This window comes from Chelonus insularis, unplaced genomic scaffold, assembly GCF_013357705.1.
Source record: "Chelonus insularis isolate UGA/USDA-ARS -01 unplaced genomic scaffold, ASM1335770v1 contig_38_pilon, whole genome shotgun sequence".
NCBI classification, from domain to species: domain Eukaryota; kingdom Metazoa; phylum Arthropoda; class Insecta; order Hymenoptera; family Braconidae; genus Chelonus; species Chelonus insularis.
Window position 1 is genome coordinate 413,079 of NW_023276546.1, and position 21,938 is coordinate 435,016.

The 21,938-nt window shown below is 30.3% G+C and overlaps 9 protein-coding genes across 12 annotated transcripts; 4 read left to right on the forward strand and 5 right to left on the reverse strand.

Moving 5' to 3' along the window:
* The first annotated feature begins 106 nt into the window (after positions 1–106).
* Positions 107–5,023, forward strand: vir (VIR_N domain-containing protein). The gene is made up of 3 exons (XM_035084351.1): positions 107–305; positions 389–501; positions 590–5,023. The coding sequence occupies exons 1-3, from the start codon at positions 252–254 to the stop codon at positions 4,947–4,949; spliced, it is 4,527 nt and encodes a 1,508-aa protein (XP_034940242.1). The 5' UTR covers positions 107–251; the 3' UTR covers positions 4,950–5,023.
* On the reverse strand, positions 4,958–7,322 carry LOC118067557 (pentatricopeptide repeat-containing protein 1, mitochondrial). Its single transcript, XM_035084352.1, has 3 exons — positions 5,678–7,322; positions 5,308–5,613; positions 4,958–5,135 (listed from the first exon to the last, which is right to left on the reverse strand). The coding sequence occupies exons 1-3, from the start codon at positions 7,136–7,138 to the stop codon at positions 5,019–5,021; spliced, it is 1,884 nt and encodes a 627-aa protein (XP_034940243.1). The 5' UTR covers positions 7,139–7,322; the 3' UTR covers positions 4,958–5,018.
* A 15-nt stretch (positions 7,323–7,337) lies between these two features.
* On the forward strand, positions 7,338–10,115 carry Alr (Evr1_Alr domain-containing protein Alr). Its single transcript, XM_035084353.1, has 4 exons — positions 7,338–7,488; positions 7,558–7,669; positions 7,755–8,159; positions 8,442–10,115. The coding sequence occupies exons 2-3, from the start codon at positions 7,586–7,588 to the stop codon at positions 8,148–8,150; spliced, it is 480 nt and encodes a 159-aa protein (XP_034940244.1). The 5' UTR covers positions 7,338–7,488; positions 7,558–7,585; the 3' UTR covers positions 8,151–8,159; positions 8,442–10,115.
* LOC118067584 (transmembrane protein 145-like) lies at positions 8,221–10,097 on the reverse strand. The gene is made up of 4 exons (XM_035084401.1): positions 10,044–10,097; positions 9,478–9,925; positions 8,802–9,391; positions 8,221–8,716 (listed from the first exon to the last, which is right to left on the reverse strand). The coding sequence occupies exons 1-4, from the start codon at positions 10,095–10,097 to the stop codon at positions 8,447–8,449; spliced, it is 1,362 nt and encodes a 453-aa protein (XP_034940292.1). The 3' UTR covers positions 8,221–8,446.
* Positions 10,116–10,987: 872 nt separating the features above from the next.
* LOC118067559 (HEAT repeat-containing protein 6) lies at positions 10,988–15,271 on the forward strand. Of its 4 annotated transcripts, none has more exons than XM_035084354.1 (12): positions 10,988–11,294; positions 11,351–11,602; positions 11,688–11,924; positions 11,992–12,814; positions 12,894–13,231; positions 13,308–13,655; positions 13,760–14,007; positions 14,093–14,312; positions 14,393–14,470; positions 14,539–14,745; positions 14,822–14,938; positions 15,099–15,271. In XM_035084354.1, the coding sequence occupies exons 1-12, from the start codon at positions 11,130–11,132 to the stop codon at positions 15,255–15,257; spliced, it is 3,192 nt and encodes a 1,063-aa protein (XP_034940245.1). In that variant the 5' UTR covers positions 10,988–11,129; the 3' UTR covers positions 15,258–15,271. The 4 variants fall into 4 exon arrangements, with proteins under 4 accessions (XP_034940245.1, XP_034940246.1, XP_034940247.1 ...); XM_035084355.1 differs by having other exon boundaries at positions 10,988–11,195; XM_035084356.1 differs by lacking the exon at positions 13,308–13,655.
* On the reverse strand, positions 14,332–16,535 carry LOC118067561 (PRKR-interacting protein 1 homolog). The gene is made up of 3 exons (XM_035084360.1): positions 16,290–16,535; positions 16,030–16,209; positions 14,332–15,951 (listed from the first exon to the last, which is right to left on the reverse strand). Exons 1-3 carry the CDS (start codon positions 16,389–16,391, stop codon positions 15,448–15,450), a joined length of 786 nt encoding a protein of 261 aa, XP_034940251.1. The 5' UTR covers positions 16,392–16,535; the 3' UTR covers positions 14,332–15,447.
* Positions 16,536–16,744: 209 nt separating this feature from the next.
* Cbp80 (Nuclear cap-binding protein subunit 1) lies at positions 16,745–19,980 on the forward strand. The gene is made up of 9 exons (XM_035084358.1): positions 16,745–16,784; positions 16,880–17,348; positions 17,421–17,915; positions 18,000–18,171; positions 18,258–18,567; positions 18,651–18,883; positions 18,964–19,395; positions 19,472–19,585; positions 19,660–19,980. Exons 1-9 carry the CDS (start codon positions 16,745–16,747, stop codon positions 19,771–19,773), a joined length of 2,379 nt encoding a protein of 792 aa, XP_034940249.1. The 3' UTR covers positions 19,774–19,980.
* LOC118067562 (uncharacterized) lies at positions 19,928–20,640 on the reverse strand. The gene is made up of 3 exons (XM_035084361.1): positions 20,522–20,640; positions 20,281–20,450; positions 19,928–20,209 (listed from the first exon to the last, which is right to left on the reverse strand). Exons 1-3 carry the CDS (start codon positions 20,544–20,546, stop codon positions 20,039–20,041), a joined length of 366 nt encoding a protein of 121 aa, XP_034940252.1. The 5' UTR covers positions 20,547–20,640; the 3' UTR covers positions 19,928–20,038.
* Positions 20,641–20,806: 166 nt separating this feature from the next.
* Positions 20,807–21,681, reverse strand: ND-B16.6 (NADH dehydrogenase (ubiquinone) B16.6 subunit). Its single transcript, XM_035084424.1, has 3 exons — positions 21,419–21,681; positions 21,191–21,341; positions 20,807–21,128 (listed from the first exon to the last, which is right to left on the reverse strand). Exons 1-3 carry the CDS (start codon positions 21,516–21,518, stop codon positions 20,921–20,923), a joined length of 459 nt encoding a protein of 152 aa, XP_034940315.1. The 5' UTR covers positions 21,519–21,681; the 3' UTR covers positions 20,807–20,920.
* Between the last annotated feature and the right edge of the window lie 257 nt (positions 21,682–21,938).

Below are 21,938 nucleotides of genomic sequence, written 5' to 3' on the forward strand. Positions count from 1 at the left end.
GATGTACGGAACTATAGTTGCGTGCGCATTTGATTTGTTTGCGTATTGCATTTGACGTGCGTCGACATCTATTAATAAGATATTTAACTAACTAGTGCAACTTTGTCAACATAACCTCTTGTTTATTGACGCTATTCAACTAGTGCAATAGATTCATAAAAAATAATAGTGAAATACCTGTATTAATATGATATAAATAATTAGTGATGATTTATACTAATTAGTCGATAAATTCAATTTTTTTTACAATAATGGATAACGTAGAACTTTTATTTTTTGATACCTTTTCTCATGATATCTCTGAGGTAACAATAACAATTTTTCAATTATTTTTATTAAATTAAAAAACAAAAAAAAACAAGTTATTTTTATTTTCATAAAATTTTAGGAGCTTAATTTAGATCTTGTACAATTTCCAAAACCGGTATATATTAGTGAAGTAAGAATTATTCCTCTTGGAGCACGAGTTCAAGCAGACTTTCCCGGTGGTGTACGTTTGGGGTAAAGTATAATTTTCGTATTTTTAAATTTTTAACTTGATTTGATTGTTTCAATGAATTAAATAATTTTTTTTGTACGTTTATTTTAGAGCTACAAATCCATCACAATTTGAAATTGAATTCTTTGTCAACGATCTAAGTAAACCTGGAGCATCAACATTTGAATCTCTAGGTGGATTGGAGTACAAACAAAACGTTAATATTCAATTAGAATGTGATAGAAAACAAATACCCACAGATGGTTTAGTATTAAGAGGGTGGTACACTACGATTACTTTAGCAGTGTACGGTAGTTTAACGAAGTCATTGAGTAATCCTCCAGAATCCACTCCTCCGGCTTCAGTAGCTACAGTTCCAATTCCAGCTTCTGAACCAGAGCCACCACCAAGTATACCTCAAAATGCTGAGACACAACAACCCGATTGGTTTTATGAAAATCAATCTCAAGCTCATACTGCCCCGCAACCGGAGCCAAGGCCCGCGCCTACACCATCTCCAACAATTCAGCCTGTTCCGCCTGTTGAAACAGCATCAAAACCTGTGCCAAATGAACCAGTCAAACCTGAGCAACCATGGACTGAAGAAATTCCCGAAGAACAAAATCAAAAGAAAAGACCATCATCACCACCCTCTGAGTCTTTGGTATCATTGAGTCCTGAATCAATATCTGCTGAAGAAGAGGAAGGTGAAAGAGAGCTTGAAGAAATAACTACTGAAGCTGTCGAACCATTTGAACCTATTCTTTCTGATGAAGAATTAATGAATGATGATTTACCAGCACCACCTGTGGAGTTTGAATTTGATATTCCGGAAGACATTTACACTATTGAGCCTCCTGATTTTTTGGACATTCAAAAATTCTCTCTAAAAGCAGAAAAAGAACAAAACAATCAAGAAAATACGGAGAAAACACGAGAAATTCTTCAAACTCTCGTGAAATCGGTTAATAATTTTCATAGCGTTACTGGACAAGAGAAAGAGACATTTGTTCATAATTGTGAAACTCTTTGTACTCTTTTGGGCTCATTTTTTCAAGCTGACAATAATGATCTTCAAGATATAGCTGAGATTGTTAAAGCAGGATTAGATATGGATTTAGCTCGAGCCCAACCGCAACCTACTTACAAAGTAAGACATATCAAAATTGGAGTGCGATTGGCTGAAGTGACATGTGGTTTAGAGAAAGGTGATGAAGTTATTTTAAAAGTAGAAGCTCCAAAAAAACTTTTAACACTCTGTACTCGTGAAAATGTAGCTCTTCCCGTAAAACTTGCAGCTATACGAGCTTTAGATGCTGCATTAATCAGTCCAAAAATTGTTGAAAATTATTTATATACTGAAAATTTATATAAATTTACTTTAAAGATGTTAGATGAAGCAAAGCTTGCTCGACTTAAATATGCTTTAACTTCTTTAATAAGGAAAATTCATATTTATGAATTGTTAGAAAAAAATTATTCATATAGATTACATGAGTGGCCTATAAGAGAATTAACTCAAGCATATGTTTGTGCTCCAACTTTAATGGCTCAGCCAAAAAGACAGTTACCGGCTAGTAGACAAATGGAATTTGATAGAGAGCGAAATAGGAATCCTCAAAAACATTTAGTGGCTTATTTTGAACATCACGATTTAATTTGTAAACTATTACTTATTTTAGTATCTTCAGACTCACCAGAAGGTGTGATTCGTCATGTCAGAATATTTTTTAAGCATTTAACAAACACTAGCCATGGTCTTTTATATTTATTAAAAGAACCTGAAAAAACAAAACTTTTATTAAAAGCTTTAAGATATCAAAAAGTAGGTTTAGGATCTGAAATTGCATGGAGGCTTCAAGTAGTTTATTGTCTCCTACAAATTAAATATCAAAGCGCATCATCAAAAGTGGATTGGTTATTAGTAAAAAAATTACATTCATTCTTAGTGTATCCAGATGGTTTAAGAGCTGTAGTTACAGTTTTATCAATGGATTCATTTTTAGATATTTTAATTCCTTTATTATCTGATCGAGATTTATCTGAATTTGTTGCAGAAATAATATCTACCATGATTCGTTTTAATTCAGACAATGTAAAAGTTCTTCAGGGCCGAGCTGGATCGTTGTTGGAAGAAGCGCGAAGCCAAGGATTATTAAAGGACGTGGTGCCTTACTTGAATATTGCAGCATCGTCGGCAAATTGGAATTATGGAGATGTATCTAATTTAGTTGGAACAATTAAAAAATATGCAGAAAAAGCTCCATCACTACCTGGAGAACTTATTACAGCTTGTAGAATATTACACTATCTCATTTTCCCAGCTCATGGTGACACAGATCCATTGGAAGCTTATACGGAATTAAAACATGTAAATGCATTGACCCAATTGTTTGCTGCTGATGGTTTAACAGCTTTAATATCAGTGATGACTCATTTAACAACATTTTATGAACAGCCTTATGTTCATAAAGCATCATATACTGGCCGACGAGGATTATTATTAATGTCTATACTTGTTCCTTGTGTAAAACTTACTAGAGCTCTCCTCGATCGTCTTGTTAGATGTATGGCTACGGGATTCAAGGATTTAACTCCTGTTGTTCCTCTTTTGGGAGTTTATGCTCTAGTAGATGCAATGTCTCCCACTGCTCAAACAAGATTCCTTGCTGATGAGATTGCAGAAACTCTGCTGTTATTTACTAACACAGTAGACTCCGATGGTGCGGGAAATGTTGCTAAATCTCTGTGGACACAAATGCTCGGAGAAGTTTTGAAAATGATATCTGCAAGCCCATGTAACTTTGTTCCTGGTTTAAAATTACTAGCTCGACTGCTTCCACCTATTCTATATATTGAAGAAAATTTAGTATGCGATACTAGAGAACTCATGTTAAGGAAATTATGGTCAGCTCATCTTCAAGCTCAAGCAAGTAATCTCACCGAAACATTAAAGCTTCTTTGTGCTAGCTGGAATGAAACTGTATTAACATTATTAGCAAATGTTTGTAAACAGCTAAGTGATCTAGCAGCTCCAACAGCATTAATTGTCGGACGGTGTTTCTTGGATAGAATGTTAGCATCCGCACCGTTAGAAAATCATGGGCCTACACTGGCACTTCTTGGTGATGTAGCTACTCATCCACCTTTTAAAGCTACATTATTAACTTTACTGAATCCGACTTCTCGAGCACAAGTGAAATCAGATCAAAAATATCTTCCAGTTATTGACATGATGTGTTCAGCTCTGAAAAATACTACCAACGCAGAAGTTCAAGCAGAAATACTAGAAATTTTTGGGACCCTTTGTGATCATACGTTGACTATAATGGATGAAGAAAAAATTGATTCATTGGAAATATGTCTAACTCATTCAATTCCTAGTAAAGAACCTCTTCTTTCGATTATCTCTGCGTTTATTGACATTCTTGCTAACGCTAACAAACATGCCATGAATACTTCAAAAAGTGCATTGCGTGTTCTTTTATCACTTACTGAACACAATTATGGACTATATCATGTAAAAAGTTGTTTAGAAAATAATCTCGGTGCTCTCAAGTCTTTCTTAACATACGTAGCAACTTTAGAAATAAAAGAAGAAGAAAAAGATAAAGAGAAAACAAAAATAAGTGAGATAGAGCGTCTTATAGTAACATTTTTAGAAAATTTAATAGCATGTTCTGAGCTATATAGACGATCTTTATCGTTGAGACTGCCACAATTGGCAACTTTAATTATGTGGGATAAAAATGAACATCCTCTTCAGAAAATTCCTGGAGCTCAAGAGCTAGTCAATGAATTGAAAGCAACAATTGAAGGAAAAGAAGAAAAAGAACCTATCCCGGAGATGCTTGAACCACTTTTACCAACTCCTGATGCATTATTAAATCAATTTGCTCAAAGGTCAATGAAAAGATCTTCAACAGCCGATTTTCGAGCACGAAAACGACATTATAATCGCTTTGGAGCTGTAGAAAGTATAGCTGTAGACATCATGGCTTTAGTTACTGAACTTTTACCATCTGATTTTAATTTACTATCAGCAACGCAATTACTTTGTTCTAAAAAACCAGTTGACGACAGTATAGAAATCATACAAACAAAAGAAGAAAGTTCAAGAGAACCACGAGATACTCAAAAATCTTCAACTGTTTCGATTACAAAAACGAAAATGCCTTTCGTTACTCCAATGAGAGGAAGAGCTCAGTTTGTTAATACCAGAGGAGGTTTAGCTACAAGTGGTGCTGGACGAGGAGCTGATCCATTCAGATCGCGACCTCCAAATACTTCACGACCACCTTCTTTACATGTTGATGACTTCGTTGCGCTAGAAACTTGTGGAGCTCAACCAACTGGTCCAACTGGATATAATAAATTAAGTGTTCGAGGAACAGGTCCTCCTCGAGGTGTTATCACTGGTCCTAGATGTCGACCTTGGGTATCTGAACCTCGTCCACCTTATATGCGATAATTTTTTGATTATTTTATAATAATTTTATTGATAAAAAAAACTTTGTACATATTGATAAAATTGTTTCATCTATTGACGTGCAGTTTTTACATCACGATCATTTATTTCTTGAATTATTGCATATTTCCTATTAAATTTGGCAAGTTGTGCTTGATAACGTGGATTCTTTGAGTGTTTCGATGGTATCTAAAATATTTGAATTAATTTTAATTAATTTATTATTAGCAATTATTAATCATACTATTAACTCTTTTTATGATAAACATTAAGATATATACTAAATGTTACTTTTGAATATTTATTCTATTCAATTTAGGATAGTTTTGTTAATAAATGGATTTTACATGCTCGTACTTACTCTTTCCGTTACAATGTCGGTAATTTTGTGTTGAAATTTATCTAAAATTTCGTATAGCTCTTTTGACGGTCTGATTTTATATCTCACTATTTTGTCCATCATTTCATGAATGTAATCAAAGTCATTAGTACAACTAGCATTGCCAATTAATGCACCAATTATAACGGAGTTTACTAAATGACCAGTTGTTCTCATATTTTGTATCAAAGCACGAGCATCTTCTAAGGTAGAACATGTCAAAGCAAGTACTCCCCAAGTCATAATATTTGGTGTCAAACGATGATGTTGAATATCATCTAATACAGACTGTAAAAAATCAAATTATTACAAAATCTATTCATCTACAAATTCAATAAAAAATTTGATATACCTTAGCATTTTTGTAATCTTTACGAAGACATCTTTTCTTAATCAACATATTAAAAAAATCGATATCAAGATTTATTTGAAGTTTTCTTGCATGTTGTATTATTTCTTTTTCAATTGTCAATGAATTTGGTGAAATTTCCATTAAAAGAGTAAGAGAACTTACATCAGGAGTAATACCACTTTTCATCATACGATTTAAAAATCCTTTGTATCCACCAAAAAAGGCCAATCGGTTTTTACTGTAAATTGGTTGTAAAGCTAATGATTTAGGCTCTTCTGGTAATTTTTTTTCAATTAACTCGGTGGGTGATGTTGAAATCAAGATTGGAGCATTTTCATTTTTACCACTGTCAATCGATAGAATATCGTTTTTATGTTCTTCACTTTTTATAGATTGTAACGACTCGATCAAAAGTGAAGAAACTACAGGAGGATAAGCCAATAGATCAGTTTCTTTACCGTTATTGATAATAATTCGGGATTGTTCATCTTTTTCATTTAATAAATCATTTAATTTTAAATCTCCTAATTGAGTTTGTCTTATTGCCCTCAATATCAACTTGTATGTGTTTAAAGTTGGCTTTATTCTCCAAGCTTGCATTTTGTGCCAAACAACTAAAACATGCCTTAAACCATTTTTTTCATCTGAATTAGCAGCATACATAAGAGAAGAAAACGTCGATTCTTTCAATGTCATTTTTTTATCAATCATAACATCAGCAAATTCAAAAGCTTCTAAAATACGTTTGTGTACACCGTATGCTTTTATCATTGCATTGTAATGAGTTTCATTAAGAAGAATATCTTTCTCTAGAAATTCTTGCCTCAAACTCGCTAAAATTTCTATAGCTGCTTCACGATAACGTGAATTTGCACAGGCATTGATCATATTCGTGTAAGTTGCTGCATTTGGTTTTAGATAATCCCTTTTTTTTATTATGGTATAAAGTTTATGAGTTGTACTTAAATCTCCTTGCCTTGCAAATGCTCTCATAAGAAGATTAAACAAATAAGTGGTTGGTTTATCACGATTGCGTTTTATTAAATCAAGAACTTCCATTGCTGCATCCAAATTTCCTTCTGTTATGTGCTTTTTGACCAAACGTTCATATTGACCTTTACTCAATTTAAATCTTCGTGGAATACGAACTTCATTTTTTTCAAACTCTTCAACTTTTTTCTCATCATCATCTAGTTCTTCTCGTTGATATCGCTCTCCAGAGAGATTTCCAAATACATCAGGATCAACTGGTTCAACTAGTTGTTCCGATGAAAATGGTCGTATTACATGATTTATATAATTACTCACGCAACTTTTAAGATTTAAAGAATTATAATTGATTGTTTGTGGTCTATGAATTAATGTACATGTAGAAAAACTAAAATTTGCATGTTTTTGAAGGTTACCAATTTTTTTCACTCGATTATTATACCGGATTATCAAAAATCTTATTGACAACATTGTAGCAATGTTTAAATTTATTGTCAGTTGTTAAATAAATTGAAAAAAATTATACTACTTACGGTTAATTCTTTAATTTATTAATTGTTATTAACACAAACTATTATTCACATTATATATTGTTTGTCTTGGCATGTTTTTTCAGAGGTTATCGCAACATACATGAAATTCATGCTTATTCAGGATCACAACACGATTTGAGCACGAAATATGATCATATCATTGGAGAAAACATGTGAAAATTTTCAATATTCGTGAATTAATACTAACAAAAGCGGGAATTTCAAAAATGGATGCTTTGAATTGTCAATTAAATTTATTGTTCATGGACTAATCGTTGACGTCTTTTTGTAAGTACAAAACGACATCAGTACTACAGGTTATGTTATTTTATAATTATTTTTGTAATTTTGACTCAGGGAATTTTTTTTATAAATTATACAAATCATGAATCCAGAAAGACCATGCAGAACATGTACAGACTTTAAAACCTGGGCAAAACTCCAAAAAAAAACCTATGATTCAGAAAAGGTGATGATTTATTTATCTTAAGTATTTATATAGATTAATTGATCAAGAGTTATTACATTATTATATCTATTGTTTTAAAACATAGATTGCACAGAAATATGATGAAGATGGAACTGCGATAGCTAGTAATAGAAAACGTTTGGATTGTCCGTTAGATAAAGATGAATTAGGATCAGCAACTTGGTCATTCCTTCATACAATGGCAGCTTATTATCCTGATAAACCAACAAGCCAAGAAAGCATTGATATGAAAACATTTTTCAATGTATTTTCTAAATTTTATCCTTGTGCTCCTTGTGCAGAAGATTTGAGACAACAATTGAAGAAAACTCCACCTCAAACTGAATCGCAAAAGGAATTGAGCCAATGGCTGTGTAAAATACACAATGAAGTAAACAAAAAACTTGGAAAAAAACTGTTTGATTGTAAATTGGTAGATCAAAGATGGAAAGATGGATGGTTAGATGGTTCCTGTGATTAATATAAATTAGTGAGCATTAAAAATTTCATTTTTTAATTAAAAAACATAAAAATTATTAAATATTGCACAAGTGAATAGTATTGTATATACAGCTATTGCTAAAAACATTTGAAAAATTGTAAATAGCAGAACTACTTGAACATGATTTGTTAGTTAGAAATATGAATAAATATATCATATAACATGAGCAACAAACAAGAGTTAAAATCTAATTAAGGCACTTTGATTAATTTCTAATCATGTTTGTACATTATTTACACTAGTCTTTTTCAACATAATATTTCTTTTCAGCATATTCATCCTGGTACTGCTGTTTGCTGATTTCTGAAATGTATTGTAAATACTGAAGCAGTATTAGTTCGACGAGGTTCATAATAATGATCTTGCCCTATAGCAATGGGAACCACTTGACATGTTCGAATGTGAAATGGAAAACGTTCGTTGGAAGATGCTGGTCGTGTAACGTAGAGAAATAAAGCGTGACCAACAAAAACAATCCATAAGGAGCATCCTTTTACCACGCTTTCTCGTATCCATTTGTCTACAGCAAACGTTATTGCTAGGACCTACAATTGATAGTATACATAATAAAATCAATAAAACAATAATCAGTTTAAAAACAGTGATTAATTTATGCCAATAAATATCTACCGTCAAAGGATGACAAAGGAACCATGCTGATCCTAATGTTAATAATGATGCATAAAAATGAAACTTTGTTGTAGATTTTTTACTGGTTCTAAAGCAACAAGAACAAAAAACACTCCAAGCAATAATTTTAGTAAGTATCAAAAGATATCCAGGTGGTGATTCATAAATATAAAGTACTAGTCCCGGATCGAAAACTTCTGCTTGATAAATAAATAGAGAAACTTGCATGAAAATACTCATCGTAATGAACCAAAAAACACACCACATCTGTCTATGTGAGAGAACACTTTTTGTAACTGTATATCCTAGTGCTAGAAGAAGCATTAGAAGAGTATATAGATTTTCTCCAAAAACTTCAAAAAGATTTCCAAGTAAAGTAATGGATGGTGCATTGTATCCTGTTAAGCCTCGTTGTATTAAGCTGTACATCTCGGAACAGATGCCAGTTAGTTGACAGATCATGGATCCCATAAAGATCTTGTATGTTACATGGAGTAATCTTCTTGATCGTAATTGAAGTGCTACATATATACTGATGCTTAACAGTATTATATATGCAATTACTGCAAATATTGATATTGGTAATAGTCCTGAAATAATTATTATTTCTTTGTATCATAAAGAGAGAAATTTTTTAACTGCAATTTGACAATATTTTGTTTTGTTGCATAATTACCAAATTCATCAGCCGAAAAATGTTCTCGCCAAAAACTACCTGGTGAACCATTAGTTAAACTTATATAATAAGTGATGTTTAGACCAATTTGCGACGAACAATCAGCTAAAGCGATAAACCACCAACGTGGCTTTGCAGATTGAAACATTCTGTGACTAGAGCAGTGAAGTTTAGTCCAAGGATTATCAATAAACGTGCATCCTGATACTTTCGTCCAATCACTACTTGCTCGTAAAGGGACAATTTGACCATGTTCGGGACTGAGTACAGATATTTTTTCCTCGCATGTCTTATTTGATGGATAAACACTAGGCCACTGTTTTGGACTATCATAATAGAGCAACAAGTTTACTTTTGGATTAACGTCTGGAGGACTACTTATCACAAAATCAAATTGAAATTTTCCATTTTGAGTTAGAAAACAAAATCTAGTAAGAAAAGCCCAGTTCTATCAGAAAATAAAACGTTAATTACTTCATTGCATAATGAAATGTGTGCTAATAACTGCAGATAGTGAAAATCAATAAATTCTAAGTGATTATATTAAATAAACATATTTTATTTACTTCAGAAGTAACAAGTTGTCCATGAAGATATTTAGATTCCACATGAATAAACATGACAAGTATAAAAAAGTATAATTGATAAGCATTTTTCATTTTGTAGTAATTATTGGAGTAAATTGGAACAATACCACAAGCAGGTGGCGGCAGGGTAACTTACTTTACTTCTGATTGTGACAGTTTTAGCCGCACTACCCCTGTTGCTGACCTGCGGTATAGTAATATAGAATATGTAGAGTAGAATAGACTTTGATTAATATGTTTGTATACATACACATACATTTTATTTAACGACCCGCAGTTAGTCTGACTGTCTTTATACTGTATTTACGATCGATACTCTATATTTTTAATAATTTTTATTGGTATAATTTGAAAGAAGGAATTATTTTTTCAATGAAAAACTAATTTTAACATTAATGGAGTGCTATTGCAATTTTTAATTTATTACTCCAAAAATGCGTTTGATGTTGTTAAATTTATAAAGGAAAATCATATGTTTTTTTTTATTTTGTCATTTTGTAATACCATCAAAAAAATCCAAATTTTATTGATTTTTTTAAGATTATTCACTGATTACTTCAAAATCAATTACATAATCCAATTTTTAATTGACGATATCTTGTTTATAGAAAAATTTTTTTCTTAAAAATTAAGATTTGATTCGAAGTGTAATATAAAAGTTTGTGTAAGTTTTATTTTTATTTAAAAGCAAAGTTTGAAGTTTAGTAAATTTTGAAGTTTAAATTGCAACACTGAAAGTCACAATTTACCGCGCTTTTCTTTTACTTTAGATGGCACGTCAGTAGTATGCCGTTTAGAATTCCTTAAGATAGAGCCTGGCATGACGTCGCCATATTGCTCGATTTCTGCCTAAAATCCCCTAAGAACTTGAGGGACTGTAGTCTTGCCGAACTCTATCTTGCCAGACTCAATCTTAAGGGACTTTCATGCTGTCATCATCAAGCGAAGTGTTTGCGTTCACTGCTGCCACGAAACACATTTCGATGCATTTTGATGCATGTTGACATATTTAATAGAAAATAAATATTGTCGAAATATATTTTTTTTTCTTAAATAACTAAGACAATGGCTTTGCAAACAATTGATGATACATCAGCAATATTTTTAACAATATCTGAGCAATTATTGAATGTAACTAGTTGTAGAACAGTTGACAAAAATTTAATTAACAAATATTTGAATGATTTAAATAATTTAAATTATAAAATTTTCTCTACTTTAGAAAATGATGTAAGGATATATTATAAATTACGGTAACTATTTTTTTAATTATATTTTTTCTACAGGTGTCTACATTATTAATCAACAGACTGTGCTCAAACATTAATTCAACCGAAACAACTTTAGTGAAAAATTATTGTAAATTAATTGTTAACTTGTTTCAAATTCGAATAAATATTTCGGATAGAACATTTTTAACTTGTAAAGAATGGGTTTTAAAATCATTAAAAGCAAATCAAGAGCTTCAGAATATAAATGAGATTTTCTTAGCTTTGAAGCAAATCATCGAAATTGGTCCATTTCATCTTATCAATCAGGTAAAGAAGTGATTTTTTTATTGCAACACTTATAAGTTATTTTTCAATATATAATTTCTCAATTACATAAAATTTACTTCATTAGGATATTTACAACTTATTGAAAGATGATGGATTTTTTAAACTACTTTTCACTCAATCTTCTTACAATCTCACTGAATCAGGTTTTCTCGCAATCAGTTGCATCGAAGCATTCTTAAAAAATAGTGAAAGTAATGAAAAAATTCTGTTACCAGAATATAAAACTATTATTGCTAATATAATAATAAATATCCTTCAATGTGTGTATAAAAATGAACAAAATTATTCATATTACTACCAGGTAAATTTAAATATTGGCTGAAATTTATGAATAAATGAAAGAATAATACAATATCTTTTTATTCTAGGCAGTAAGTACCTGTTTAAAAATATTATCCAATTTGATAGATAGTAAACTACTTATTGAAAATAAAAACATGGCTGGAGATATACTGGGTATTATTCAAGTATTTATTTGTCATGGAATAAAAGGTTACTTAATTGTACAACCAAAACAATTAAGACCTGCAGCAATGGTCATTCCTGAAAGGATCCAAACAGTTCCTCGTCATGCTGTCCATAACTTAAATAAATCAAAATTAAAAAAGCAACAATTAAAAAAGAAAAAGTCTGAAGTAGTCAACAATTCTTCAGATTTGAAAAAATCTAATAAATATTCTAGTGATTCGGATACTTCAGATACAGAATATACTTCTTCTAGCCGTACTGAATCAATGATTCGATTAGCAGCTATCAATTTATTATTAAAAATAATCCAAGAACTACCACCACGCGAAATGTTCGGTTATTGGCCTCAAATAATTGTTAGCACGACTGGAACGAATGCTAGAGTACTTTTGTCATTAACATTAAAAGAACCAATCGCAAAACTACGACAGATATGTCTGAGTACACTGGCTGAAGCTATTCTTGAAGCTCGTACTTTTTTGACATATGCAGAGGATACAGAACATTCCGCCTTCCTTACATTTTTTGGAGCTGTTGGTGCTATGATCAAACAATTACACATGGCTTTATCACATTTGCTAAATACAGAAAAAAATTTTGCTGTAATTACTCATGCTTTGAAATGTATCAATGCTTTAGTTCAAGTAACTCCTTACGCTAGGCTGGCTTCTGGCCTGGCTACTAAAGTTTCGATAAGTTGCAGAGCATTCATAATGCACAAAGGTCAGTAAACAATTCATCAATGTTTCTATTGATGTCAAGTTCTTCTTTTATTGAAACTATCTTTCTTTGGTTCTAATAGATCCTACAGCGAAAGTAGCTGCATTGTCAGTTTTCGAAGCTTTTGCATCTAAAGATAAATTAACATCTGAAATCATATCTATCCTTAGCGAAAAATCAGATAAATTAAGTAAAATTAATATGTGTGATAATACTTTATCACAATTAGAATTAACAATAATGAATAATGAAGAGCAATATGTTGACGAATTTGATTATAGTGATACTATAATCTCTCAAGAAGAAGAAGCAAATAAAGTTCAAGTCGATAATAAAATTGAAGACAATTATTCATCAGAAAACAAAAATTTAGATATTTGTTTCATACTTCATGTGTGTTTAGAAAATATTTTAGATAAGGTAATTTAATTACTAAAAAATATTCATTATAAAATATTCTAGATTGTTTTAAAAATAATTCTATTTTATTAATTAGGCAATGCAAGTTCCTGTTAGACTTCAATCTTTGAAATTACTAAGCGCACTTGTTAACAAAGACATTGATCATTTAGTTTTCAATCATATAGATCTTGTTTCAAGACATCTTGTTGAAACTTTACAAGAAACTGAAACTCAAGTTGCCTTGCATTCTTGTCGAGTTTTGGAGAAAATAAGTTCTAGTCTCAAAGAAAATTGTGCAATTAAAAAAGATGTTTTATTAAATTTCTGGAGCATTATTTTTCAACAAATAATCCTTCTTGTTCAAAGTATACATTTTAATTTACGTGAAGTCGCATGCAACTGTCTTGGAACTATCAATAACCAAATTTATAATCAATTGCCAGTAAGTTACATAATAATTAAAACTGCATAAATAGTTTCTATAGCTATAAAAATGAATTAAAACAAATGAAAATTTATACTAATGGTATGTGTTATGTATTTTAGTATGATCAAAACATTTTAATCATTACAACGCTATTTGGTGCAGTTCGTGATGAAGATAGTGCAGTAAGAGCAGCAGCTTTGAGATCTCTTGGTCTGTTAATTTTACTTCCATCTCTTGAAGATGATACAGGTTTTGTGTTGGATTTAGCAAATCTATCGTGTACTGCATTGGAAGATGAAAATTTTGGAGTCAGAGTAAAAGCAGCGTGGGCTCTAGCTAATGTTTCTGATTGTTTGATAAAGCAATCGTGAGTTATCATGCAGTTTATTTTATTAAACATAAACATGATTGATTGATACAGTCTATGAGTTTAATTGACTTTGTTTTTTTAGAAAAAGTAATGATATAGAATCATTGTCTTTGGACCGATTACTTCCTGATTTATATAAAGTGAGCTTGAAAGCAGCTCAAGATAATAATAAAGTTAAATGTAATGCCTTGCGAGCCATTGGTAATATTTTGTGTTTATGTCAAGATTTAGAAATTTCATGCGATATTTCATCAGGGATTGATATCTTGATAAAATGTGCCATCACAGGAAATGATATGAAGGTAATCTTGGTAATCATAATGAGTTTAATTTATTTTTATTGAAAATAATGATTATTACAGGAATATTATATTTTAACTAGGTTCGATGGAACGCTTGTCGTGCTATTGGATTTGTGATAAGTAAACAACAAATATCAGCAGTTGCTCCTCATTGGCAAGTATGTGAAATTTTCTATTAATATTAAAATGAGTGAATTGTATAACCAAATAATTTATTTTGTTTAAGGATAGGGTATTTCCAGCATTATGTGATCTGGTTTGTCACAGCCCCAATTTTAAAGTTCGTACAAATGCTGCCTGGGCTTTGAAAATGTGCGAATCGTATGACAAATATATTCCATTTTTATGGAAGAATATTATTTTAGCTCTCGATAACTCTCAACATGTGCCTAATTTCGTTGAATACCATCATCATGATGCTCTAGTTCAACAAGTTAGTTGGAATTAAATTAAATTATCAATGTCAAATCATGAGAACCATAGTAAATTCAATAACTAAATTATTTCAGCTTTGTTTAACTCTCGGCCAAATAGCATCACATACCGAGTTATCTGATTTACAAGGATTATGGCCTGATATAAAAGATAGAATACAAGATATAATGGTGCATATGAAATATTTTCGAGTAAGAATTTATTTTTTTTACGTAATTAATTACTCTATTCATTTTTACAGTATTTACATTACAAAAATAATGTTCTATCTCATAATAGCTAATTTCTACTTACTGAATATTTAATACAATTTTTATGAAATCATTTAGTATAAAGATACATGAATTTCAGGAACGAGTATTACCTGAGAAAACAGATGACTTTGTAAATGCAAAAATGAAGTTGGACAACTTTGCACGAACTGGTTTAACATTAAATGAACGTAATATTGCTAAAATATTAGCAAATTTATTTGACTTTACAAATATTAATAATGAATGTAAATTTTAATTATGTAAGATAGTTATTTCCGTTAAATTTTTTTTTCGTAAATCCATATTATTTATATTAATTTGTATAGAAATTTTTCTCATGTAAACTTAAATTTGTATGATTAACCGATTGTTAAGTATGATTTTTTTTTAATAAAAATTTTGACTGAAAATAAACTTTATAGAAATTGAACTAAAAACAATTATTATCAATTTAATTCTTCTTCCAATAGTTGATGTGATGATTCATTTTTAATTTTTTCTACATCACTTTTATCTTTGTCATCATTTTTTTGATTTTCACTTAATTCTTTTCTTTCATTATGATTATCATCATCATTTTCATTTAATTTTTCATTAATATCTTCTTCTTTTTCTCTTTCACGAGTTTCCTCTTCATTCTTTTCTTTTTTATTAATGTTATCTACTTTCTTTTCTTGTTCATTTTCATCCTCTTTTTTCTTTTTTTGTTCATTGTTATCGTTGTTTTTCTTCTGTTCTTCATGATCATCGTCTTCATCATTAGATTCTTCGTCAGTAGTATTATTTTGTGGTTCATTATTTACTTGTGTTTTCTTGGATCCGTTCATCAATTTGAGTTTTTTTTGTTTATCTTTCTTTTTTAATCTTTTAGCTCGTTTTTTTGCAGTTCTTTCTTCAGCCATTCGTTTGTTGTTTTCTAATTTTTGTTGATACTCTATATCAAGTAATTCCTGTTATACAAAATTAAAAGTTATAAAAAGTAATTTCACAATGAAAAAGATAATCACTAAAGATCAATAATCATAAACCTTTTTACTCTTTTCTTGAATAAATTTTTGTCGAGCATATTCTTTACGCCTTAGATGTCTATATACGTGAAATTCTCCACTACCGGCTCCAGCACTACTTCCCATCACATTACGAACGAATTCTGGTACTGAAGGTGTTGATTTGGTTTTAGGTCGTTCTGGTATTTGTACTGGTTTGTCCTGAATAACGGTACTAATTAATTAAAAAATTTTACAATCTCATGAATGTTAATAAATATCTTTAACGACAATGAAATTACCGGATTCTTCATTAACTTCATAAGTTTTAATCTCTGAAGATCTACTGCACTTTTTGCCACAATAGGTCGCTCAGGTTCATCATCTTCTTTATTATCCGACATTTTATTAAGATTTATTTTTTCTTTTAATTTATTTTTTATCTAGTTAATTTCAAGAAAAACATTAATTGCTCCAAAGTGTTGTTATATGTGTGTTTGGAGTATGATTTTGCCATAACGTTGTCGTTACCAATACGATCGGATTCATGTAAACTCGCCTCAAATTAACCTCAAAAAATACTTGCTCAAATGAAATTCCGGCTTTAAGTGGATTGTCATTTGTTTGCTTCATTTCGCGTTGTGTTTTCATCGTTGTAATTTTTTAAGAAAGTAAAATATTCATATATTTACTTAATAGTATATTAAAAAATATAAATGGTATTGTAATTTATCTTTGAAATAATAAAATTGACAAAATGAGCCGCAGAAGACAGCATGAAGAAGAAGATGGATACGGTAATACGATTAGTGATGCACAGTTTAGGGGTTATGATGTTGTATGTGTATCTATAAATGTTATTAATATATGTATTTATATCGTTTTAATTTAGATCGAATCTACAAAAAACGTCGACGAGTATCTGAAAATCAAGAAATTGAAGACAGACTTGAATCTTTGATACTTCGGGTTGGAGAAAAATCTACATCTTCTTTGGAGAGTAACTTAGAAGGTCTAGCATCTGTTTTAGAAGCTGATTTAGGGGTTTTCCGGAGTAAAATATTGCGAATCCTTACTGACTGTGCTATACGAATGCCAGAAAAATGCACAATTTATACAACTCTAGTAGGATTATTGAATGCTAAGAATTTTAATTTTGGAGGAGAATTCGTAGAGTACATGGTAAAAAATTTTAAAGAATCTCTTAAAAGTTGTAAATGGGATGCAGCTAGATATTCACTACGATTTTTAGCTGATTTAGTTAACTGCCATGTTTTATCATGTGGTTCTTTGATGCAATTATTTGACAACATGCTTGATGCAGCTAATGAAGACAGCGTTCCACAAGTGCGGCGTGATTGGTAAGCTTAGTGCGATTCAATTATTAATTTATCAAATTTCAAAAAATTCTTATGTATTAAATATATTTTCAGGTATGTATATGCTGTACTATCAACTTTGCCATGGGTTGGACGAGAATTGTACGAAAAGAAAGAACAGGAATTGGATCACTTGATGGTGACAATAGAAATATTTTTAAATAAAAGAAGCAAAAAACATGCACCTGCTCTTAAAGTATGGTCAAGTGATACCCCACATCCTCAAGAAGAATATCTTGATTGTCTTTGGGCTCAAGTAAGAAAACTTAGGCAAGATAATTGGGCGGAAAAACATATCCCTCGCCCATATCTTGCATTCGATTCAATATTATGTGAAGCATTGCATCACAATTTACCAATTTTAATTCCTCCACCCCATCATGATTCTTATGTATATCCATTGCCAACAACTGTATTCAGAATGTTTGATTATACTGATTGTCCTGCTGAAGGGCCTTTACTACCTGGTAGTCATGCCATTGAACGATTTCTGATTGAGGAACATCTTCGACAGATTATTGATAATTATTTTTTTGAACGAAAAGATTGGTAAGTTTTCTAAAGTATTTGATAATGAACAATTAATTTATTACTTGGAAAAAAATAATAAATAATAAATTTTTTTGTTTCCAGCGCTGCCAATTTACTGAACTTCCCATATAAAACTAAAATTCCTCTTGATTATTGTATTGTTGAAGTAATTTTTGGAGAATTATTTAAATTGCCAACTCCTAAATATTTAGAAATTTGTTATGGATCTATTTTGATAGAACTTTGTAAATTACAACCATCAACAATGCCTCAAGTGAATATATAGTTTTATATTTTCAATTAAATTTTTAATATTTTATGTAAATGTTTTTTAATTATTTTTTTTTTTTATTATTACAGGTTTTGGCTCAAGCTACAGAAATACTTTTCCGCCGTATAGACAGCATGGCAGCAGCATCATTTGATCGTTTTGTTTGGTGGTTTGCTTATCATTTAAGCAATTTTCAATTTAGATGGTCATGGGAAGATTGGGATTCATGCTTACAACGGGATATGGAACATCCACGGCCTAAATTTATTCGGGAAGTTTTATTAAAAGCATTAAGGTTATCTTATCATCAAAGGATAAGAGATATGATGCCAGAAAGTTACGCGGAATTAATACCTGCTGTACCTGAACCAATTTACAAATACACATCTGAAGGTGCAAGTAAGTTGAAGAGATTATATCTATTTGTATAACATATAGTAATATTAAATATTATAATAAGAAGATCTAATTATTTTTACTAGGTTCACTGCCTGGCACAACTGCAGCTCATGAACTGGTGGTGTCTATTAGACGTAAATGCACTACAGAAGAAGTTCTGAAAGTGTTGAATACATTACCAGGTCAAGGAGAAGGTGAAGAATTAAACAGTAATGCATTGAAAATTGATGTCTTCGTTCAAACATTGTTGAATCTTGGATCTAAAAGCTTTAGTCATAGTTTTGCTGCAATAAGTAAATTCTACGATGTCTTCAAAGTAATTTTTTAGCAATATTTTTATTAAGTTTACAATTAAATTATATTCTACTTTATATTAAATATTTCTTCATATTATAGGTTCTTGCAGATACAGAAGAAGCACAAATATGTATTTTACGGAATATGTATGCTTTATGGAAAAATCATTATCAAATGATGGTTGTCTTGACTGATAAATTTTTGAAAACTGCTATTATCGAATGTAGTGCTATAGCTAATTGGATATTTTCTAAAGAAATGGCATCAGAATTTACGAAATTATATATCTGGGAAATTCTTCATCTTACAATTCGTAAAAAGAATCAACATGTGATTAAATTGTCGAAAGAATTGGTTGAAACGAAAGAAAAAATGAGACGAGCTGAAAGTAGATCTGGCTCTTCCTCTGACGAAGATGAAAATAAAGATAAGGAAGGAGAAAGACCCACGGAAGAAGCACTAGAACGAATGGAAGAGCAGTTAGAGGCTGCACAATCAGATCAGAAGAATTTATTCCTTATCATTTTTCAAGTATTATTTAATTCTTTTAAAACAGATTCGTTACTCTTTTGAAAAAATACTTCAATTTATCATTTATTTTTTTCAGCGTTTTATAATGATATTATCTGAACATTTAGTTCGTTGTGACACTGACGGCATTGATTATAATACTCATTGGTACAAATGGACGATTGGAAGACTACAGCAAGTTTTTTTATCGGTGAGTGTTTAACAAATATTGAAATAAAGTTAAAGAGAACTTTTCAAATAAATAGCCATTATTTCTTTTTTTAGCATCATGAACAGGTGATGAAGTATTCATCAACATTAGAAACACTATTGTTCACCCCGGACCTTGATCCTCATATTTTGGATGTATTTCACCAATTTACATCATTAAGAGCGTAATTTTAAGAGCTTATTATTACAATATAAATGACGATTTATTCGTAATTCGGTTATTTCATTCAATAATTATATTTTTTGCGAACATTATATTAATTATCAGTTTTATCTCAAACTTTATTTATTAGGATCATAGAAATATTAATCAGCACTTTTTTCAGTTACTATGATCTTATTATTATACGTAATTTTGTGTATAAATATTTAAAGATATCTTGTATCGTTAAATAATATAAAAAACTCTTCAATTACTTATTGAGTCATGAGTTTAATTCATTTCTTTTATAGTAGTTCTAATATCATCAGTAAATGTATTATTTTTTTTAAATGGTTCCTTTAAATTTAATGATGGGACATTTATTTTAAGAATACCTTCCATTATTTGCTGAGTATAGAATGTTTGGGTAAGGCTACTATAAAGAGGGTATGTAAGTTCTTTCTAAATAAAGATAAAACAGGATTTGTATTAGTTATTTTTTAAGACAATAAATAAAATAATTAGTCACTTACATGATGAAGTAATTCGTTATTATCCAAAGTTGGAGTAAAAGTTCTATTGCAGAAATTTTTTTGATATTCTGATCGATTTACAGCATTATTATAATTTTGGATTTGATGTTTAGTAACATCTTTTAGAGCTTGCTCATAAAGAATGGATTGAAGTAATTGTCGACGTTTCCCTTAGAAAAAAGAGTATTCCTTATAATTACTATTTTTATATTGTATGATTCATCACTGACATTACATGTACCTAACTTTTTTTGTGAGTTCATCATATTCTTTTCCTCCTGCTACCGCTAAGTATATTTGTTGTAAATGATACCTATGAATTCCCCTGTGGAATTCGCGTGACCTTAGAATCAGCGTAAGCTATTGGGCCTATTAAATAAAGAAATAAATATTCAGGATTGATACTCGATTTTACGATTGAAAGTTTACCACTTTATTTACTTATTGATCACAGCGTTGTTAAGAGCTAAGAAGCAAGGTCTAAGTATTGATATATTTTAGTGTAAAAGAAATAATCATATTTAAATTTGGTTTTTTATTGTATGTACATATTTATAATTATAATTACATCTTGACTAATAGATATTCTTTTTAAATATCGATTGATTATAATCATCATTAAATTGGATGACAAAATTATTTATAAGTAAAGGGTACGTGTTAATTTTTCCTGTGCATCTCTCTGATGGCAATGGGCAAAGTATTCATAAGTAATTGGTTCAATAAATTTTTCTGGAGATGCCCAATTAAATATTGGCTGACCAAAGTAAGTACCAACTTCCCAACCTGGATAATCTTGCATTAATGTTGCTTCTTCATCACGATTTTTTCTTATTTGTTTGAGCATCCTTTAAACATAAATTATTATGTAAAAAATAATGAAACAAATAATAAATAAGAAAGAACTTACACTCGATCTCTTTCAGCCCAAAGTAATGGTATTAATGCATTCTGAGCACTTCTTAATTCAATTTCATTTCTTCTCCACAATCTATATTCATGTGCAAACCCTATGGTTCCAATGACAGTTGATGCTATAGTCAGACCACATGCAACCCATGCTACAAAAGTTGATAATTATATCATTAATGATCAGTGAAAATATAATATTTGTATTAGAAAGTTATATGATTATTACGAGTAACAATTCGACGAAGATGCACTCGAGAAGTTTGTATAGGATTATATCCTCCTTTTGGTGGCATATCTTGAGGACCAGATTTTGGTTTAGATGCCATGTTTATACTGTAAAGAAATATACTTTTATTTCCAAAAAAATTAATAATAAATCATCAAATTCGTAGAGGACCTGAAAAGATCCTTTCGAAGGTTGTATTACAGTCAAACTAATATTCCGAAACAAAGAATAATTCAAGATCTAGATAGAAGTGCAGCTCCAAAATGTTTGCAGCACACAGTTCTTTAGTATCTAAGTTGACTATCTGTAGCGCTATGGTTTGTTCAACGGTTAAATTCACCTATAATTTCGATTAAGAAATTTTAATCCATACATCAATACAAATAAAATTAATAATTATTACTTTCCGATACCGTATGATCTTTGAATTATTGATGAATAAATATATGTTTTCATAATGTTATCTATAATAATATCTTTTGTAAGTGTTTCCATTGAATACCGATTGACACACATCTGA

Coding starts and splice junctions, on each gene's coding strand:
- vir (XM_035084351.1), top strand. CDS start 252: ATGGATAACGTAGAACTTTTATTTTTTGATACCTTTTCTCATGATATC. Junction 306..388: donor TTTCTCATGATATCTCTGAG/GTAACAATAACA, acceptor ATAAAATTTTAG/GAGCTTAATTTAGATCTTGT. Junction 502..589: donor CCCGGTGGTGTACGTTTGGG/GTAAAGTATAAT, acceptor CGTTTATTTTAG/AGCTACAAATCCATCACAAT.
- LOC118067557 (XM_035084352.1), bottom strand. CDS start 7,138: ATGTTGTCAATAAGATTTTTGATAATCCGGTATAATAATCGAGTGAAA. Junction 5,614..5,677: donor AAGATTACAAAAATGCTAAG/GTATATCAAATT, acceptor GATTTTTTACAG/TCTGTATTAGATGATATTCA. Junction 5,136..5,307: donor CCGACATTGTAACGGAAAGA/GTAAGTACGAGC, acceptor CAAATATTTTAG/ATACCATCGAAACACTCAAA.
- Alr (XM_035084353.1), top strand. CDS start 7,586: ATGAATCCAGAAAGACCATGCAGAACATGTACAGACTTTAAAACCTGG. Junction 7,670..7,754: donor AAACCTATGATTCAGAAAAG/GTGATGATTTAT, acceptor TTTAAAACATAG/ATTGCACAGAAATATGATGA.
- LOC118067584 (XM_035084401.1), bottom strand. CDS start 10,097: ATGTTTATTCATGTGGAATCTAAATATCTTCATGGACAACTTGTTACT. Junction 9,926..10,043: donor GACAACTTGTTACTTCTGAA/GTAAATAAAATA, acceptor ATTTTCTGATAG/AACTGGGCTTTTCTTACTAG. Junction 9,392..9,477: donor TTTTTCGGCTGATGAATTTG/GTAATTATGCAA, acceptor TAATTATTTCAG/GACTATTACCAATATCAATA.
- LOC118067559 (XM_035084354.1), top strand. CDS start 11,130: ATGGCTTTGCAAACAATTGATGATACATCAGCAATATTTTTAACAATA. Junction 14,471..14,538: donor CAGTTGCTCCTCATTGGCAA/GTATGTGAAATT, acceptor ATTTTGTTTAAG/GATAGGGTATTTCCAGCATT. Junction 14,746..14,821: donor ATGATGCTCTAGTTCAACAA/GTTAGTTGGAAT, acceptor AAATTATTTCAG/CTTTGTTTAACTCTCGGCCA.
- LOC118067561 (XM_035084360.1), bottom strand. CDS start 16,391: ATGTCGGATAATAAAGAAGATGATGAACCTGAGCGACCTATTGTGGCA. Junction 16,210..16,289: donor TGAAGTTAATGAAGAATCCG/GTAATTTCATTG, acceptor ACCGTTATTCAG/GACAAACCAGTACAAATACC. Junction 15,952..16,029: donor TTCAAGAAAAGAGTAAAAAG/GTTTATGATTAT, acceptor TTTGTATAACAG/GAATTACTTGATATAGAGTA.
- Cbp80 (XM_035084358.1), top strand. CDS start 16,745: ATGAGCCGCAGAAGACAGCATGAAGAAGAAGATGGATACG. Junction 17,349..17,420: donor CCACAAGTGCGGCGTGATTG/GTAAGCTTAGTG, acceptor ATATATTTTCAG/GTATGTATATGCTGTACTAT. Junction 19,586..19,659: donor TACAGCAAGTTTTTTTATCG/GTGAGTGTTTAA, acceptor TTCTTTTTTTAG/CATCATGAACAGGTGATGAA.
- LOC118067562 (XM_035084361.1), bottom strand. CDS start 20,546: ATGATGAACTCACAAAAAAAGTTAG. Junction 20,451..20,521: donor GAACTCACAAAAAAAGTTAG/GTACATGTAATG, acceptor CTTTTTTCTAAG/GGAAACGTCGACAATTACTT. Junction 20,210..20,280: donor ATAACGAATTACTTCATCAT/GTAAGTGACTAA, acceptor ATCTTTATTTAG/AAAGAACTTACATACCCTCT.
- ND-B16.6 (XM_035084424.1), bottom strand. CDS start 21,518: ATGGCATCTAAACCAAAATCTGGTCCTCAAGATATGCCACCAAAAGGA. Junction 21,342..21,418: donor TCTTCGTCGAATTGTTACTC/GTAATAATCATA, acceptor CAACTTTTGTAG/CATGGGTTGCATGTGGTCTG. Junction 21,129..21,190: donor TGGGCTGAAAGAGATCGAGT/GTAAGTTCTTTC, acceptor TTATGTTTAAAG/GATGCTCAAACAAATAAGAA.